The sequence below is a fragment of the Anarhichas minor genome, unplaced genomic scaffold, assembly GCF_050575085.1.
Source record: "Anarhichas minor isolate MPS153535 unplaced genomic scaffold, ASM5057508v1 ptg000136l, whole genome shotgun sequence".
NCBI classification, from domain to species: Eukaryota; Metazoa; Chordata; class Actinopteri; order Perciformes; family Anarhichadidae; genus Anarhichas; species Anarhichas minor.
The window spans coordinates 750,001-767,810 of record NW_027466582.1 but is presented as its reverse complement, the minus strand read 5'-3'; the positions used below and the strand labels follow the sequence as shown (position 1 = coordinate 767,810).

At 38.5% G+C, this 17,810-nt stretch overlaps 2 protein-coding genes across 2 annotated transcripts in view; both read left to right on the top strand.

Moving 5' to 3' along the window:
* LOC142941861 (connector enhancer of kinase suppressor of ras 3-like) overlaps positions 1-8,144 on the top strand; it is a 33,402-nt gene extending 25,258 nt beyond the window's left edge. Inside the window, exons 14-22 of the mRNA XM_076083982.1 lie at positions 3,908-4,070; positions 4,617-4,789; positions 5,252-5,325; positions 5,627-5,698; positions 6,055-6,110; positions 6,324-6,418; positions 6,509-6,734; positions 7,178-7,350; positions 7,526-8,144. Coding sequence (XP_075940097.1) covers positions 3,908-4,070; positions 4,617-4,789; positions 5,252-5,325; positions 5,627-5,698; positions 6,055-6,110; positions 6,324-6,418; positions 6,509-6,734; positions 7,178-7,350; positions 7,526-7,705 — 1,212 coding nt within the window. The 3' untranslated portion in view covers positions 7,706-8,144. The remainder of the gene's footprint in view (positions 1-3,907; positions 4,071-4,616; positions 4,790-5,251; positions 5,326-5,626; positions 5,699-6,054; positions 6,111-6,323; positions 6,419-6,508; positions 6,735-7,177; positions 7,351-7,525) is intronic.
* A 2,778-nt stretch (positions 8,145-10,922) lies between these two features.
* Positions 10,923-17,810, top strand: part of LOC142941695 (serine/threonine-protein kinase D3-like) — a 32,574-nt gene continuing 25,686 nt past the window's right edge. Inside the window, exons 1-2 of the mRNA XM_076083717.1 lie at positions 10,923-11,280; positions 12,865-13,491. Of these exons, the coding sequence (XP_075939832.1) occupies positions 13,195-13,491 (297 nt within the window). The 5' untranslated portion in view covers positions 10,923-11,280; positions 12,865-13,194. The remainder of the gene's footprint in view (positions 11,281-12,864; positions 13,492-17,810) is intronic.

Genomic DNA, 17,810 nt, shown 5'->3' with positions numbered 1-17,810 from the left:
TACATTAAAATACAACAGACATGATCCAAAGATTTGATCGAGGAGATCTAACGCGTGAACACAAGCAAAGAAGACAAAAAACATCACACAGAAACATTGACGAGGACGGTTTTAATAAAGCTCAGTTACCACCATGAACTTCATGCCAGAGACTCCATGTTGACGCTCATTAGTTACATTTTAAAATGAGTAAATTTTATTAGAGCTGTCGGGGCCGGTGGGCTGACTAAGTGTTTCTACTTTTTAAAGAATAGCTGACCTCCGGTGGTTTGTGTATCAGTGATGTAGAGATGTACTGCAGGACCCCGTGACATCACTGTTTGGTGAGGTCACAGCTGCACCTTACAAAAGTTACAGGGAAACTGTAAATATATATATTATATAACTGAAAATATATATATATATATATATATATATATATATAAATCCCTGCTAGCAGACTCTTTGGATGTCAACTGTTGGATGGACATATTGGGCATGTTGGGCATGTTGGACGTACATATTCATGGTCTCCTCACATTCATACTACTGACTTTGGTGACTTCTAGCTGAGTTTTAAAAAGAATCGGAGATTAAATTGATGAGCATCAGGTGGAGCAGCTGACTCCAGTTTGTGAACCGGTTGAAGTGAACTGGGATCCAGTTGAGGACGTGACGGACGGTTCGGTGGATACAAATGTTTTCAGTTTGACGACTTCAGCTCACCTCGTACCATCCACAGACCTCGCTGCTCTTAATTAGAGCTGGAAAATCCTACTTATTCAAAGGGCAGCAAAGCAACCACCACGGGTGAGTGTGATGCATCGAGACTCTTATCAAGACAAACAACCAAACCCTCTTCAAGCCTTAAAGACACTCGAGAAGAAGCGGATTTATCTGCTGAAACCTCAACATCTTGTTCATCTACATCTGATCAAAAGTATGCAGACGGCTCAACGTTAATCTCTTATGTCACTGTGGCTTCAAAGACGTATTAATATATCTATATATTCTAATGGACATGAAACGAAAACACTTTTCAATGTTGCTTTTTTTTAATGCTAAAAACTGCCTTTTCAGTGACAAAGTTTGGACCTGCTGAGCTTCCATACAGGATGTCAAACTCAAAGAAAAACAAGTGGAAAGCATTCAGCTTGTGCATGAAAAATACTTCTACTTTTTGTTTTAGTTTTGGGCCTTTTAACCCCTTAAATACCTCATCGTTTCTGTTCGTGGAGGCCTGAATCTGCTGAAGATGAAGCTGGTTTTGGTTTTCAACAGTTTTCGACAGCTTCTTTGAGAAGAGAATCAATAAGCAGAATTAGATCAAATCTAAACTCTCCCAACGTGTATGAGATTCAGTGCCTTGACACTCATCTGACGGGTTCAGATAGAAAGATCAAATCATCAAACTTCAGTGTGTTTCTAGTTTAAAAGTGGTGAAGCATTTCTAAACATTGAGTCTTCTCCTCTCGATCTCAGGAGCCTCTCGTGTCTCTGTCTGTAAATACGTCTCATAGATTGTTTTATTTTGTGTTATGTTCTGTTATTGACAAGGTAAAGAAATAGAAAATACAAGAGCTCAACATTGTTACTAAATATTTCTGAAACTTCACACAAGTCTTGTTCCAAGTTTAACATTAAACTTGTTTTTAGGAAAAATAACTATGATAGTTTAAGAAGATAGGGTAACAAAATGCTTTGGTGAAGAAAGGTAAATAACGACATTAACGAAATATTATTCAACACAAAGTTTACCTGCAGGCTTTTTACTACTTAAGGCCTTTACACACTGCGGGCCTGTGAATACTACTCATCATAACTATAATAATAATATATTTCTATTAATTACATCTGTGCTTACCCTGCAGTGACAAGTCAAAATGGCTGCTGTCCTATAACATTACGTGATATAGAAACTCTTCAAATCTGTGTTAGACTGTTTTGATGGACTCAAACTGAAGAAGTCATGAACGCTCACAGTTACAGCTGAAGACTAAATGTGGTCAAATTTAGCTTTTATTTTTTGGTTTAAGAGTGAAATTTAAGTGTTAAATTCCAAAACGTTGTGTTGTCCTTCAGAGATGTTAACTTACATTTCTTATATCAAACCTGAACTTGAGTTCTTTCTGAAAACTGCTGCTGTTATTTGACTTTAATGCTGTAAGCCGCTTAAAATGTCACATAAAACAAACTCGTTAAGAACGTCGATGGTTCCTCTGAATGTTCTCTGAAGAACTCCTGAGGGTTTCAGGTTCTCTTAATGTTCCGTCATGAAAAACGTCTTGAAGGAGTTCCTCAGGGAACCGTGTTGGATCCTCTTCTGCAGTTTACAATCAGAGGAGCTCCTTAAGTTTCCATCTTTTTTCTTTTGTAAAGAGTGTTTCTGGTTCATGTCGAGTGCCTTTAAGTTTATACTAACAAAACATTGTGCGAGAGCTTTGAAAGCTTGTACAGAAGATCATCGGGGTGTAACTGAAACTGTAAATATCACCTCGCATCTTCTTTGCTGGATAGAAACGTGCAAATAAGTGGAAGAAAAGGCGTTTCTCTCACACCTGAAGAGAGTCTTCATCTCTGAACGAAACATTTCCATTTAAAGTGAGAATATGTAACTTTTTTTGTAAAAATATGTAAAATTCATAATTTTACAAATAAAAAGTTTGATTTACAAGCACTGAACCATTACTATTATTATATATTACCATGTCAGTTTCCTGATTTTATTTTCTGCACTTGCTTTCAGTCGGGTCGCCTAATGATGGCAGAAGAGAATCATGGGAAATGTAGGAAAATTCAAAACGTCATCGTCCTGTAATTACCACATGTGGCCACAGTTGCCTCTGTTTAAGGTCTGACTCTAAGGAGAAAATTCATCACTTATTGTTCATTGTTTCTTTGTATTTCTACATTTTTGGACGATCCTGATTTGAGTAATTTTGCCAAAAACTACACACATGTTATGAATCTGTTTTGTCCCTTTAAGTATTTCAAAATAAGAGTTTAAGTAGTTTCATTCTTCATGTGTAAATCTGAACTGTTGCAGAGCTCTGCAGTGAAGTGTGACGCTTTGTAACTTTTAAATAAATACAAGATAATAAAGTGCAATTTATTTTGAAAGATTTCAGCTTTAGTACAAAATCCAGTGTTTACACGTGTTTTCTCTCATGTTTATTCAAAATGACACACCTCAGAGTACTTAATCCATTATTATTTATATTATTCTTGGTATTCATAAATACAATGTGTGTCTTCTGATGAGGTTGTTACAGAGGAAATAAAACATTGTATTTAAAATAAACCTTTATTTTGAATTTCGCTACACCTTCCCACAGTAAGTCAACAGTGTTTTGTTGCCACTTTTTGGGATTTCAACACAGATGATGACTTTAAAGTAGCTAATGTAAATCTTTTGAATGCACTATATTGGCTGATGGCATCACCTAGTGGACAATGTCAACTACATACATCGCTTTTATCAATAACATAGGTGTTTTATTGATCAGACAAACAGTAAATTTACGTTTACTAACATGAATTATTCTCCTGCAGACCTGCACTGAAATTTGAACTTAACAGTAACCTGTTAGTCATTGAAATCATGGTAACATTTCCAACATGAAGTGCATGTTTACCTCGATCAAAGGGGAGGTTGTTGTTTTCACTCCCTGCTTGTTAACTTGCAGAATATCTGAAAATCTGAACTAAAACTAACATTTTAAATGACGTCTGGTGCAAAATGTGCCCATGAGCCCTGTCACGGGGTCAAAGATACTGAAACCAAAAATATCAAAACCAACAAAATGTCAGAGTGAACGACAGTATCTGCAGAAACCTTTTTCTATTTCCTAGACATCAGAGGTCAGAGGACGTATGTGTGCAGAGAGTCTCTGAGAAATAGAAGGGTCGTGCAGACCTCGTTAAACAGGAAGGACGATGCGGCCACATGCATGTGTGTCTGAGTCTGATTTTGACTCTGTGGTCTGTTTGTGTGGCGATGTATAAATTCTCACAGGCAGCTTCCTCCTCTGCTGAGCGTCAGTCTGCTGCAGAGACACCAACCACGCCGCTGGACGTCCACACTGCAGCCGGTGAGACCTCTTTTATTAAGCTTTTCTGAGCTGTTTACTCTCTGAGAGCAAATATCAAATATCACTGTAATGTAGGTGGCACCGTGTGGATCATCCAGAGGAACAGGGACATTGTTTCTATTACAAAATGTTGAATTTTAGAATTTATTTTTGTTGTATATTTGGAGCAGCCTCCTCCATTTTAGAGTCATAAATATGTTTAAAAACACAAACAACATGTCTAGTTCTTGATTATCTTAAAGTCCAACTGTACATTACTTTGGGCTTAATCATGCTCTACATTACCGAACCACATTTCCCTTGATGCTTTGGGGGATGTAAACAAGAAGTATAATGTTGTCATGGATTCAGTGTGTTACTTTGGAGGCTACAACTTGTTTATCCTATATTTGTTTACATTTTAGCAAATTTGTACCATTAAAAGTATGCAGAATGATTTATCAGTTCCTGTTTAAGATGCACTCATAGATGTACAGACACCAATAATAGATTACTTTTAAACTAAAGAGAAAACGTAAAAACCTTGATGTTCTCGTCCTCCTGGAGGCTCCACTGCAGCCATGAGTCGACGGCGGGTCTCGGTCCGGGATCTGGGCGTGCCGGACTGTCAGGGCTGGCTCCTCCGCAGGAAGGCGGGCCGCAGCTTCCTGGGAAGCAAATGGATGAGATCCTGGTTTGTCCTGAAGAAGAGTTCTCTGTACTGGTACAGCAACAAGATGGTGAGTCACACAGAGACACTGGTTTCCCTAGAACTCTACAAGCTGGAGGCCGGTATGGCAGGTCATTCATGCCCATGGTGTCCACATACTGACTGAGTACTATGTAGTAACCTTATAGATATATTTCATATATGTACTAATATGACACGACTGGATTCAGGCACTGAGCCTTAGAGATTTTAAAACTTTATTATCTGATGTTTTTATCACTTTTATACTTGTAATAATAAATATATTTTTAGATAGAGATAGATAGTTACTTTATTATTCCTGCACGGGGAAATTCTTTCGCTACAGCAGCATTTAAAGCAATAAAAATAACAGTAAGAAATATTAAATATTTTACTAAGAAACTAAGAAACCCCATCCGAAATGTATTAAGACATTTTGAAACAATTCTCTTTTTTAAAAACGTCTTTATTAACGTGAGAATGCTCAGTGTGTTATTTCTCTCCTCTGCAGGCGGAGAAAGCAGAAGGATTCATCAACCTGTCCGGCTTCACCATCGAACCGGCTAAACAGTGCAGAAAGAAGCAGTACGCCATGTTTGTTGTGTTTCCATTGGTGGCAGCAGTCGTGTTCAACTGTGATAAAATCCAGAAGACTCAAATATACTGTCAGACTGTCTCATCTGTTCAAGTTAAAGTTTACATTTACAATACATTTAAAATAGTATTTGCTCCAAAAGATAGCTAGCTAGCTTGCTAATTCCACCATGATTTCATGCGACAGTTAAGCATCAAACATGCAGAGTATAGTCCTCTCAGACACGATCAAGCTTTTGTTAATTGTTTAAATCTATATTTTCACGTTATTAACCGCTCAGTGTTGTTTCAGTGCCATAACAGCCAGTCATCCTCTGGTTGTGACTATTTTCATTGCCGCTGAGAGCTTCACAGACATGAATAAGTAAGTATTTTACTTTTTCTGAATTGTATATATATATTTATTTATATATTTATATAGATATATAGATATTTATATATATATACATAGATATAGATTTGAATCGCTACTTAAAACATTGGTTTTCAGCTGATAAAAGAGGTAGTTTGTGTGTTTAGTTACTCTTTAATAATGTTAATCAAGACAGCCGTTGTTGAGATATACTTTTCTCTGAACTGATCACAGTTCCTCTTCTTCCTCTTATCGTTTCTCATTTCTTCGCCCCTACTTCTTGTTTTGTGCTGTGATGTGAAGAAGAAGAAGAAGACGAGTCGCTGCTGTTATTATCACACTGAATGTTTCTGTGTGTCTGTCTGCAGGTGGATCAGTAAACTGTCGGAGGTGGCTGAGCCGTGTCAGCTGATCGACACCGAAGGTGTATACACAGTAACATAACAGTTATTCATATGCACAACATGCGCAGAAATAAAACTGAATATACATTTGTAAAAGCAATATTGAATGAAACGTGAACGTGGTTCGCTCTTCCCATCTTTATTTCGTTTTTTTTCTGCACTTCACTTTTTCACTTTCTTAAGACTATTTGCACCCCCCCCCCCCCCCCCCCCCCCCCCCAATCTTTGTGCAGAGTGCTACAGTGAGGGCAGCGACCTAGATGCTGACGAGCTCGTCTCCACTTCCTGTTCTCTGAACTCTGAGCAGGAAACAGACAATTCTGAAAATGTGAGTAACAAAAGTGTGAAGAGAGAATCATTTTAAATCCTCCACATGGTCTATTTTTTATTTTGTTTAAACATACTGACCTTCTTACAGGGAGACGTTCTTCGGCCTGTCTGCGACTCAACACCGACCGGTGAAGATGGACGAAGAAGCCCCTCGGAGGCCGGAGGCTTGAGTGAAGACAGAAGAAGAAGAAACTCCTCAGAGGGCGGTGAACCTCTGTCCTGGCTGGACGTCCCGGGACCTGATGGAGCCGGTGGAGGACCCTGCCTCCCTCTGCTGCACATCGACAAAGAAACCGAAGAGGAGGTCGTCCGCGGTAAACACCTGAACTCCACTGATTTTACACGTCAACGTTTCTACTGCATTTGTATTTAAAAAGTACTATAAACCCTTTAGTGTCTCCAGAGGGCGCTGTGTGATGTCTGGTGAATGTCCTCGAGTGATGTCACTTGAGTCGGAAAACTACAAGTTTGAAAATGTAAAAGAAATCTGGAGGTGTGGACCTGAAGGGAGACCTCTGTAGTTGTAGTTGTATCATGTCACCGGGATGCAGCTCCAGAGACAGATGGCTGGCTAGTTCGCCAGCTAGTTAGTTAGCTTGTCCTTCTCCGGAGACAGATGGCTCGCTAGGTAGCGAGGTAGCTTGTTAATTCCACCGTGCGTTAATGCTACACTGGTTACAGAAAATGAACCGAACAAAGTGTGTGGATGAAACATTACGTTGTCTGTTGTTAAAGAGTCCTCTTTCTCTCTTTGCAGAGAAGCCCCCTGACGAGATGGAGAGCCTCTACAACCACCTCAGGGCAGCCAGCTTGTCTCCGATTGGCCGGTCCAGTCGGAGGGACTTCAGAGCGTCGTTCGTCCGACGATGTCAGAACGACAAAGTCAACGACAAGCTTCACCTGCTCCGGATCCTCAGCAGCACGCTGAAGGTGAAGTCAAAGTAGTGATACCACAGTGTAGAAATACTCTTAAATACTCTTAAATACTCTTAAATACTCTTAAATACTCTTAAATACTCTTATTTTGTTTCATTAGATAATATTATATTATTCTGTTTTTATCACTAATGAATACGTATAAGTACTTTGTCTGTCCGTCCTTCAGGCCAAAGAGTCGGAGCTGCTGGTGGTGGATCAGGTCCTGACCGACCCGGTTCTCGTGGCGCCCACATACAGGAAGTGGAAACTCTCCAACTTCGTCCTGCTGCAGGAGATCGTTCAAGGCGACCAGGCAGCAGGGGGCGCTGCAGGGCCGACACCTCGGGACGCATTCACGCAGAGATGAACAAAAGAACACTCACAATACTCCAACAGAAGAGTCACGTGAGGCTGAGCGTAACGTGTCCTCACACAACGGTTCATTTCACGTCTGACCAAAGAGTTGTTCCTCGTTTTTTGTGCGTTTTCCTTCAAAAGTCCAGCAACACGGGTCGATTTCAAACTAAAGTTCCGTCTTCACAGGAAACAACTCAGTTAAGTTTAGGCAACAAAAGTATTTAGTGGAGACGGAACCTGTTTCTTCTTTCTTCTTTTTCAGAGTTTCTTTATCAAGAACCGGTAATTCTTCCGCTTTTTTAAATATATGATCTGTGTCATGGAGAAAAACGAAAACCGCTCCAATAATTCTTCTGTTTTTTCTTTTTTTTCTTCTTTTTCAGTTTTTCCGTTCTGATTTTAATAAACGACTCGATTTTGAAACATAAAAACAAAAAGAGCGAACGATGCACGGACTCTTTGTCATTATTACCATATGTATTCTACTTTTATCATTTATCAGTCTTTGTAACTTGTTTTTGAGAAGTTCTATAAATAAAGTTTATTATTGTTTATGGAGAGTAACTAAGTACTTTTATACACAAATCGTAGTACAATGTTGACGTTCTTGTACTTTATACCTCTACTCTACAATAATCTGACAGATTTAGTTACTTTACACATTCAGATTATTAATAAACTAATAAATTATGATGTATTATTATAGCGTGAACTACCCAGCAGTATATAAAATAATCATCTGTGTTAACGAGTGTCTGTCTTTAATAATCTCACATTCATAACATTTCATTTGCTTTCTTAATATCTTTCCACTAAATATCCAAAACCTCCAGCTACAAACGATTCCAGCTTTCTTTATAATGATAATATAATAAAAATGTCAAGGAACCTGCAATTAAAACCACCAATTAAATTCTTTACTTTAACGTAAACAGAAGCGTCTCCTAAAACACAAAGTACAGTTACTCAACTTTTGTACTTAAGTACAAATTTGAGTTAGTTGTACTTAACTTGAGTACTTTGTTTTAATGCCACTATAATTCTACTTCACTATATTTATGACAAAAAGACTACAAAGACACACAAAAAGACTACTAAGAGATACAAAAGACTACAAAGAGACACAGAGACACAAAAAGACTACAAAGACACACATAAAGACTACAAAGAGACACAGATGCATAAAGACTACAAAGAGACACATAAAGACTACAAAGAGACACAGAGATGCATAAAGACTACAAAGAGACACAGACGCATAAAGACTACAAAGAGACACATAAAGACTACAAAGAGACACAGACGCATAAAGACTACAGAGACACAAAAAGACTACAAAGAGACACAGAGACACATAAAGACTACAAAGAGACACAAAGACGCATAAAGACTATGAGACACAGAGATGCATAAAGACTACAAAGAGACACAGAGACGCATAAAGACTACAAAGAGACACAGAGACGCATAAAGACTACAAAGAGACACAGAGACGCATAAAGACTACAAAGACACACAGAGACGCATAAAGACTACAAAGAGTTACTTTACTTTAATTACTTTACAAATTAAGATTTTTGCTCACAAGACATATGAAGAGTTTATAAAAGTACAGCTGAAACAATTAGTCAGAAAATGTATTGTAAACTATTTTTTATATTTTTTAACTTAGAGGATCTGAATACTTCCTCCACCTCAGATCAGTGTTGTATTTAATTTAAATTTAATCGATATGGTGAATGTGTATTTTTATATTCATAACACATAAGTAATGTGAATTTTGCACCAGAGGAATAAAACTCTTTTTAACGTTACAGCATTATGATTAAAGCTTTTGATGTAAGGAAGAAGCCCCCCCCCCCCCCCCCCCCCCCTCGTGTGACCTGTGACCCTCAGTCTTCATTGTGCTCCTGTAAACTGAGATGTTTTCTTCTCGTCACAAATCTCTCGGCCTCAGGATTCCTGTTTGCAGGAGAGTCGGACCGCAGCAGCGAGCCTCAGTATTTACCCTGAGCCGGACTCTGAGACAATAGATGCAGATAACGAGAACAATATACATTATTATTATAACACAAAGGCCTTTCTGCAGTGTTAGAAAGCTGGAGAGCCTAAAACACTTTGGTAAATAAAAACTAGAACTTTAAATGATACAACGAACCTGTTTTTACAGTTATACAATCTCCATAAAATGTTTATATGAAGTCAGGTTCATTTATTTCATTCTATTAAAGAAATAAAAAAATGTTTTTATTGTTAACACAGTTTAAATGTTCGCGTGTCTTTTGGTTGCAGTACACAACATTTTTACAGTAGTTATTTTGCAGTATAAAGTAATAAAGTACTAAGTAATAAAATCATAATATACTGTTGTTAATTTACATTTTGTCGTTTAAAATTCTAAATTCAGTGGTGGAAAGTAACTAAATACATTAAATCAAGTACTGTACTCAGGTACAATTTTGAAGTACTTGTACTTTACTAGAGTATTTCTGTTTTACTTGTACTCAACTACATTTTGGAAGGAAGCATTGTACTTTTTAATCCAAAACATTTATATTAAAGTTTTGAAGATTCAGATTAATAATACAAAATAATATCAACTAATAAATGATGACGTATCATTATAGATTAAGACGACTTACTCAGCAGATAAAGTAGTTCAAATTTACCCCGCTGAACTTTGGGTAATGGAGTATTTTCGCCAGAAGATGGCGCCACAGAACAGTTTGACTAAATTCAATGGCAGAGACCAGACAAAGATTGTCTATAGTGCGGAAGATGAATCACTCTGCGGTTTAACGTAGTCAGCAATTTGAGGGAAGGATTTACCAGAATCTCTCAGATTCATTTCAGTAGATATCATATATAAATGTCTAATGCTTTTTAATAGTATGTAACTAAACAAACAACAGTGTAACGGTGTTATTGCAGCCAATTTGTAATTCAAATTGCCTTAAATATCAGTTATAAGTTTTTGGAAAACTTTTTTTAAAAATGGTAAAAGTTTAGAGAAACTGCACCGACAACTAACGAACTAACTTAGCTGAAATTAAAGTTAAATTAAAATTTAATTTTAATTATAGCTATCTAAAAGCGACATTTGAGTTATATTTATTTCTTTGTTGTTGTTATTATTTCTTTGTCAAACAATCATTTATGTAATTTTCTTTTTTACAATTTCACATGGGTTGCCTTTTTATTTATATATATATATATATATTTATATATATTAATATTCATATAAACCAATCAGAGTGAGACCTCGCCTCCCGCTGAAACTCCTCCTCCTCTCCACGCTGTGAGCGGTTCGTTTCGTCTCTGATCATCAGATCCGCTTGAAGACCTCGACCTGCTCGCTGTGGACCCTCTCGGCTTTTTTTTGCTTTTTTTGTTGAGGAGTGGGAGGAAAGTCTAAAAGTCTACAGAAAAGTCCACCGGATTTATTAAACGGTCTGCATTACGTCACCCTCCTCCCAGACACCGGACTGTGACCGGAGAGCTGTGATCGGTTAAATTCGCCGCTGGATGGTTTTGTTAACTCACACATTTGTTCTTCTCGGTTTAATCCCGCCTTGTTCTCAGGAGGTAAGGATTCATGTCACATAAAACCAGACCTGTTGCTTTAAACTCACACGTTATACAGTTATTCTCTGCTGTTTATTAAATCCAGATGTGATCAGATAAGCTGCAGATGTGAGGGAAAGATGATCTATTTGTTATTAATGTTGTTGCTGTTGTTTGTGTGTGTATTGTGTTTGTTCGGTTGTTCCTCTGAGCAACACGTTTACAGTATTAAAGGTCACATTTATGTTAATTATAATGAGTCAAGTGGATTTAAATTAATTTAATTAAAACATTAAAATGTTCTTTAAATGTGTTAGAAATGCTCAGACTCGCTGTATTCTGTTTAATATATAATTCCTTCAGACTTAAAGGGCACATTCATCGAAGTTAAAGAAAACATTTAAATATATATTTACTGTCTATTTCTTTAGCCTGAGCTTTGATTTTGATTTCAGGTGTTTTACAAATAAAAAGTGTTTTTAAAGTTTCAGCCTGCAGAATATCATTTTAAACGATATACAGTATAAAGTTTACACGAGTATTAAAGGTCACCGGGTTAAAAAGTCACATTTACGTCCATTAAAGGGAATTTAATGTTATTGAACTACAATCCTACATTTTCCTTCAAATCCTGAGTATTTAAAGTGGTTTACTGCTGTAGTATGAGAGTGTTTTACATTGTAAGAAATGTCAGATTAAATAATCTAAGTAGGTCCTGGTGATCTGTTTAATATTATGGCACTCCTTCCTGTTTGTTTTAACTATAGACTCATCGTGATTAACCAGAAGAAATAAGTTTAATTATCTATTTTATTGGTAATTTAATCGACTTTACTTTTAGTTTGTTGTCGGCAGAGCTGTGTAAATGTAAAGCCTCCACGTTTGACTCAGTGCGTTACATTCACACTCATTTTAGATGTTTATCTCTGCACATATTCTTCATACTGTCAACTGTTTCCACATTCAGTGGTTTCAAACAGCGTGCAACTCTTTTCATTGTGAAAAACATCTTTGTTATAGTTTTTATTGCTAATTTGTCTATTTTCTACTTTTAACGTCTACTTTTTGACTGAGTGAACCGGATTCTTTGCAACAACACCTGATATGATAAATGACACCACGTCATGATGGGATATCATTCTTGCAGTATGAAGAAGTGATAGATGCTGAATTTATCCACAAAGATCCTTTATTTGCCTCATTAGAACACAACTGATGCTGGATTTTTAACCGATGCCATTTTATGATATTTGAGGTTAAAATTCTCTGAACATTTGTGATATTTTGATATTAATCTTTAGAATATTCTTGCAGTATTTCAGGTACGTCCACAGGTTTTTAATGACAGTACTGCCCTTTTATGGTATTTGTTTTTTATTCTTTACAACATTTCCAGAGTGACATTTTGTTGGTGGAATCTGTGCGTGATGGTATTTTTACCGTCTGATGATTTTAACAGTTATAATTTATGTGAAAGGAAACATTACATTTCTATTAAAACTATATATATATATATATATATATATATATATATATTATTAAAGCTAAGGAGAGTTAAACTTTTGGGGATACTTCTTTAACGTTCTGTCTTTTGATCGTCAACAGATGCTGCCGGTGAAACCAGTAAAGAGAAACCACGGATCTGCTCACGTCACAATCCTCAGTGTCCCCCAGCAGGAGCCCTGAGGATTCAACTTTTTATGAAACTGTTCTTAAAGAACTTCCCGGGACCCTGAGCTTTTTACTTCACAGTGTTTCTGCCTCAGAGATGCCCGTCGGTGAGAGGAAACCTTTCTCGCAGTGTTTCAGCGGTGAGAAATGTGAAAGTGGACAGAAAACGCTCGTGTGACGGACAAACCAAAGTTGTTTTTTGTGGATGTCGTTCACCTGCGAGGCCTTTCTCCCGCCTGGACGACGTCACAGATAGCAGAGCCAATGTCGGCCGACAACAGCCCGCCGCCGCTGCTGGCCTCGCCGCGCTCTTTCCCACTCCTCCCTCAGCACGCCGCCCCGCCCACGCCGTCACCGTCCCCGAGCCCGCCGGCCACCCTCTGCGGCCGGTTCTCCAACGGCAGCCTGACGGCCCCCAGCCTCACCAACTCACGGGGGTCCATCCACGGAGTCTCCTTCCTGGTTCAGATCGGACTCACCAGGGAGACGGTGACCCTTGACCCCGGAGACCACTCGCTGTCCGCTGTCAGGGAGCTTGTCTGCTCCATCGTGGATCAGAAGGTACTTTTTTTACATACGGGGTCATTTATTTATGTGTGTGCTACGACATTTTCTTTTTGGTGCCACAAAAAATTTGGTGAACTACTGTAGCTGGCGAGCTAACAGCGAACGTCTTCTGCCGTTTTTTGCCATTTTCTGATGTTTTCTGCCGTTTACTGACATTTACAGTCGTTTACAGTTTACTGACGTTTACTGTCGCTGATGCTTCCTACATTTTGAAGTTCCCTCAAAGATCAAGACGGCTCGTTATTGGTGAAAGTTCACCAAAGTAGAACTTTTAAAAGAAAAGTTTGTGCAGATTTATGAATCCACTGATTGTGATGAATTGTGTTTCGTCACTTTAAATGCGAGTCTGACCGGGCCTCAACTACCAGAACACGACCCAAATCAGTATTTTTAATTGTAAATGAAACGTGTTTCCAGCGAAAAATTAACCATTTTACAGTTATTGCAAAGCCAGTACGACTTAACATCCTGAAAATTTAGACTTGGACGCAGATTTTTTGGTCAACGTGGTGTAACTTTTGTAACAGTTACACCAGTTATCTGTAACAGAGCAGATCGTCACGCTTCGGGAGTTCAGGCATCTGCTCTCGACTCTCAGCTCCACTTTATCTTTAGACATCTACTGTTTTCTACCGCTCGCACTGAACGCACCACCTGTGTTTACTGCTTTTAAGTGCGTTTCCCAGCCCTCCACCAACACACACACACACTCACACACACACACACACACGCACGCGCGCACACACCTGTTTTGCGGAGCATGACGGCGGAGCGGGGAAAACCCGGCGATACTCTCATCTAAACTTCTGATTCCCACCGTTGTTTGTTACTTTTCCAACCTTTCAGTGGTTGGTTGATTGATTGATTGATTTTGTCGGGGCCGGTCATCCAGTCGGTGGTTAATGGTTATTTAGATATTTTGCATGCAGCTTTTGTCGTCTCTTGTCACCGGCTGACAGTTTTTCAAAGGGAATGTCACTTTGTGGTTGTTGGTGTTGCCGCGTTGCCGCTCTCCACTTCCTGTTTCGCAGCTGTGTGTTGTGTTCGGTGGTCCGTTTTGTTTCTCAGAGTGTATCGTAACTGTCTGAGTGGTAAACCTGGCAGGATAACAGACCTGTCAATCATGGCCAACAAGTCTCCGTTACTCCGGAAATCGTTTTCCTATAACAGTTATTTAAAAAAAAATGTAAAACTTCAATTCATCCGGGTATTTTGGTCCAGCATCTAGTGGTCATTAGAGGAACTGCAATCTTGAGTTCACTGTATTTATAAAGCGACAAATCTTTCAAAACCTTTTTTTGCTGCTTGAACATAAACATACAAATAGTAGCGTTGGATATAACTGTCCTCAGTTTCACCATTAATATGTAAAAAAAATGTTTGTTCATGATGATTCAATTGTTTACAAGAGCACAAAGTTCTTCATAGATGTAGCCTCTTAGTTTTGCTCTGAAAGTGCACCAGATTAATACATTTTACTTTAATATTTGCAGTATTACAGCAGCGAAGTGGATAGAGAGAAATATCAGCATACGATATATTCTGACATCTGTGCAGTGACACATTATTTTTTGACGTGATTAATATAGTATCACAGCTAAGTTTCTTAACGGGCCTGAAAGAGCAGAAATCACGTCAGGAACCTGCTGTAGGAGTTCCAGTTTGGTTGGTCTCCAGAAAATATGACATCATCACTGGAATTTACTTGTTCCTGCTTTTGTGTCCACATCACGGAGTCGTGAGGTTTGTCTGTGGGTGGATGGAAGCTTCAGGTCTGATTTACTGCTGTTCTACGCCTCTCTACTGCCATGTGTGTGTGTGTGTGTGTGTGTGTGTGTGTGTGTGTAGTAGGAAGAGGGGGTGGTGGTGAGGAAGTGGGGAAGTACCCCTCCCCTGTAGGTCGCCACACTGACCACACACACACACTCACACATCCTTGTAGTGAACATAGTGGAGCATTTAGCAGCTGAAGACACAGATATTTCCCTCAGGAGGTGGAGGAGACCAAAGACGGAGCTCAAAGAGGGAGAATGTTAGATTAACGTCGATCAGGTGGAAACAAACACGACGTCAGTGAGAATGCCGCTCTTTGTCTGCTGGTTTCAGAAATAGGAAGCTGTTTGCTAACACGTTAGCTAAAACCACTTTATACACATTATTACAGAAAACCTACTTTAAAAATGATTGTATGAACCTACGAAACCTTTGGAAACCTAAAATGTTTTATTCTCACATGTGATTAGTAAATGACAGTAACTGATGTCACTATATAATGAATAAAAAGGTCTGAAATATACAAATAATCATTAAAGATAAGACCATTAAAACAGGGAACACAAAGATAAACAACATGAAACATATAAAAGACAAAGTGATTAAATGTTCCAATGAACCATAAAAACATCATCACCTCCCTCCGTCGCCACAGAGACCTGAGTCCTCTCTTCCACTGGTTTCCACCGTTACCAAGGCCGGAGAGGGAGGGAGGGGGGGAGAGAAGGAGGGAGAGAGGGAGGGAGGGGGGGGGAGAGAAGGAGAGAGAGAGGGAGGGAGGGGGGGGGGAGAAGGAGGGAGAGAGGGAGAGAGAGAGAGAAGGAGAGAGGGGAGAGAGAGGGGGAGGGAGAGAGAGAGAGAGAGAGAGGGGGAGAGAAGGAGAGGGGGAGAGAGACATTTACTCTTCTATTTTAAACAAAAAGTAGAAATGAAACAGAAAAAAAACACATTTGTTTTAAATGGTGCATTCTGGCCATGTTATTTATTAAGTATAAAATATAACATTTTACCTTAAAGGAGTCCTATTTGTCTCCTTATTGAACACAAAATATAAAAGTTATTCAAAGACATCAGGGTTAAGAAGTGGTACGGTCCACTTTAGGGGTGTCTGAAATCATATTACAAGATTTATCCTGCCATGAATATGGGAAATATTGTAATTAAAGGTAACAAAGATATATAAATGTTCTGCCCCCTTGGTACTGTTGTTTTTACCTCTTTTGAGGGGGTCCAAGTCTTAATTAGGAGGGTCAGACCCCCCCCCCCCCAATACCCTGTTAAATCAAACCCTGGGAGTGTCATTCGGTTTGCAGGTATTTTTATGCATAGCTCGTATTATAGGAATAAAAGCAATATTACATCATTGTATGGCTGCATTTAAGAAATGATCAAACCTCTCTCATTCTTATTCTCTCAGTGTGTTCTCTATCTATTAATTATGTTTCTGTATTGATTAACATGTTTAAATATATTGTAAAATATTCAGATTAGATGAAACTTCAATGGACGTCTGAACTACAGCAAGTACTCTGCAGATAAAAACTAAATTACATAAGATTTAATGAAAAGGATGACCCAGAAGTAGAGAGTGGTGTTGTGTGTGTTTTTATATGTGATTTAATGTTAAGTGAGGAAGTTTAATCCGCTCATGTGAGACTTTTAACAACCATTAACCGACTCTCACTCGCTCTCTCTTCACTTTTTAAAAGCGACGGCTTAACTTTTCCATTTGTCGTGTCATTAAAGAAAAAATCCTCCAGAAAAACACAGAAGTTTCCAGTTGGCCCTGAACGCCACACACACACACACACAGTCTGAAACTAAACTCTTGTTCCTCTGTACATGCAGTTCCTCTGACGACCACCAGAGGCAGGGACAGGAAAACTTAAACTGTACTTTAAAGTAAATGAAAAACTTCTCTCCAGAAATACAAAGTCAGTATTTTTATCTCAAGAACTAATACTACTAAAAAGTAGTAGTACCACAGTGTAGAAATACTCTGCTGCAAGAAAAAGTACAAAAGTATTAGCATCAAAATATACTTAAAGTACCAAAGGTAAAGCAGACTCTTTATTCAGTATAATATATATGAATATATATTGGATTATAATTATTGATGCATCAATGTGTTCGTCACTTCAGTTTAGGGATGCCCCCCCCCCCCCCCCCCCCTCTCTTATTGAAGAGAATCAATAAGAGTTCTAGTATCAATAAAATCCTATCGATACACTTCCCGACTGAGGCTCACATTAATTTTCCTAGTCGGGAACTCATTTTTCAGATTATTCCGACACCACGTGAATGCAGCACAAAGCACATGACATTTTACCCTGACTTCTGTTTTTACTTTAGTCAAAAGTAAGTTCAGAAGTCACATTTGACTGTGAAAATATAAACGAGCCGTCTCACCTGCTCTTACCGTACCTGAGGATCTGATAAGAAACAGGAAGGGGTTTAGTTTCCGTCTCAGTGATGTCATCCGATGACAAACAGGAAGTAGATCTGAGTTTAATGTTCACTTTATCTGTGTGACGGGTTCA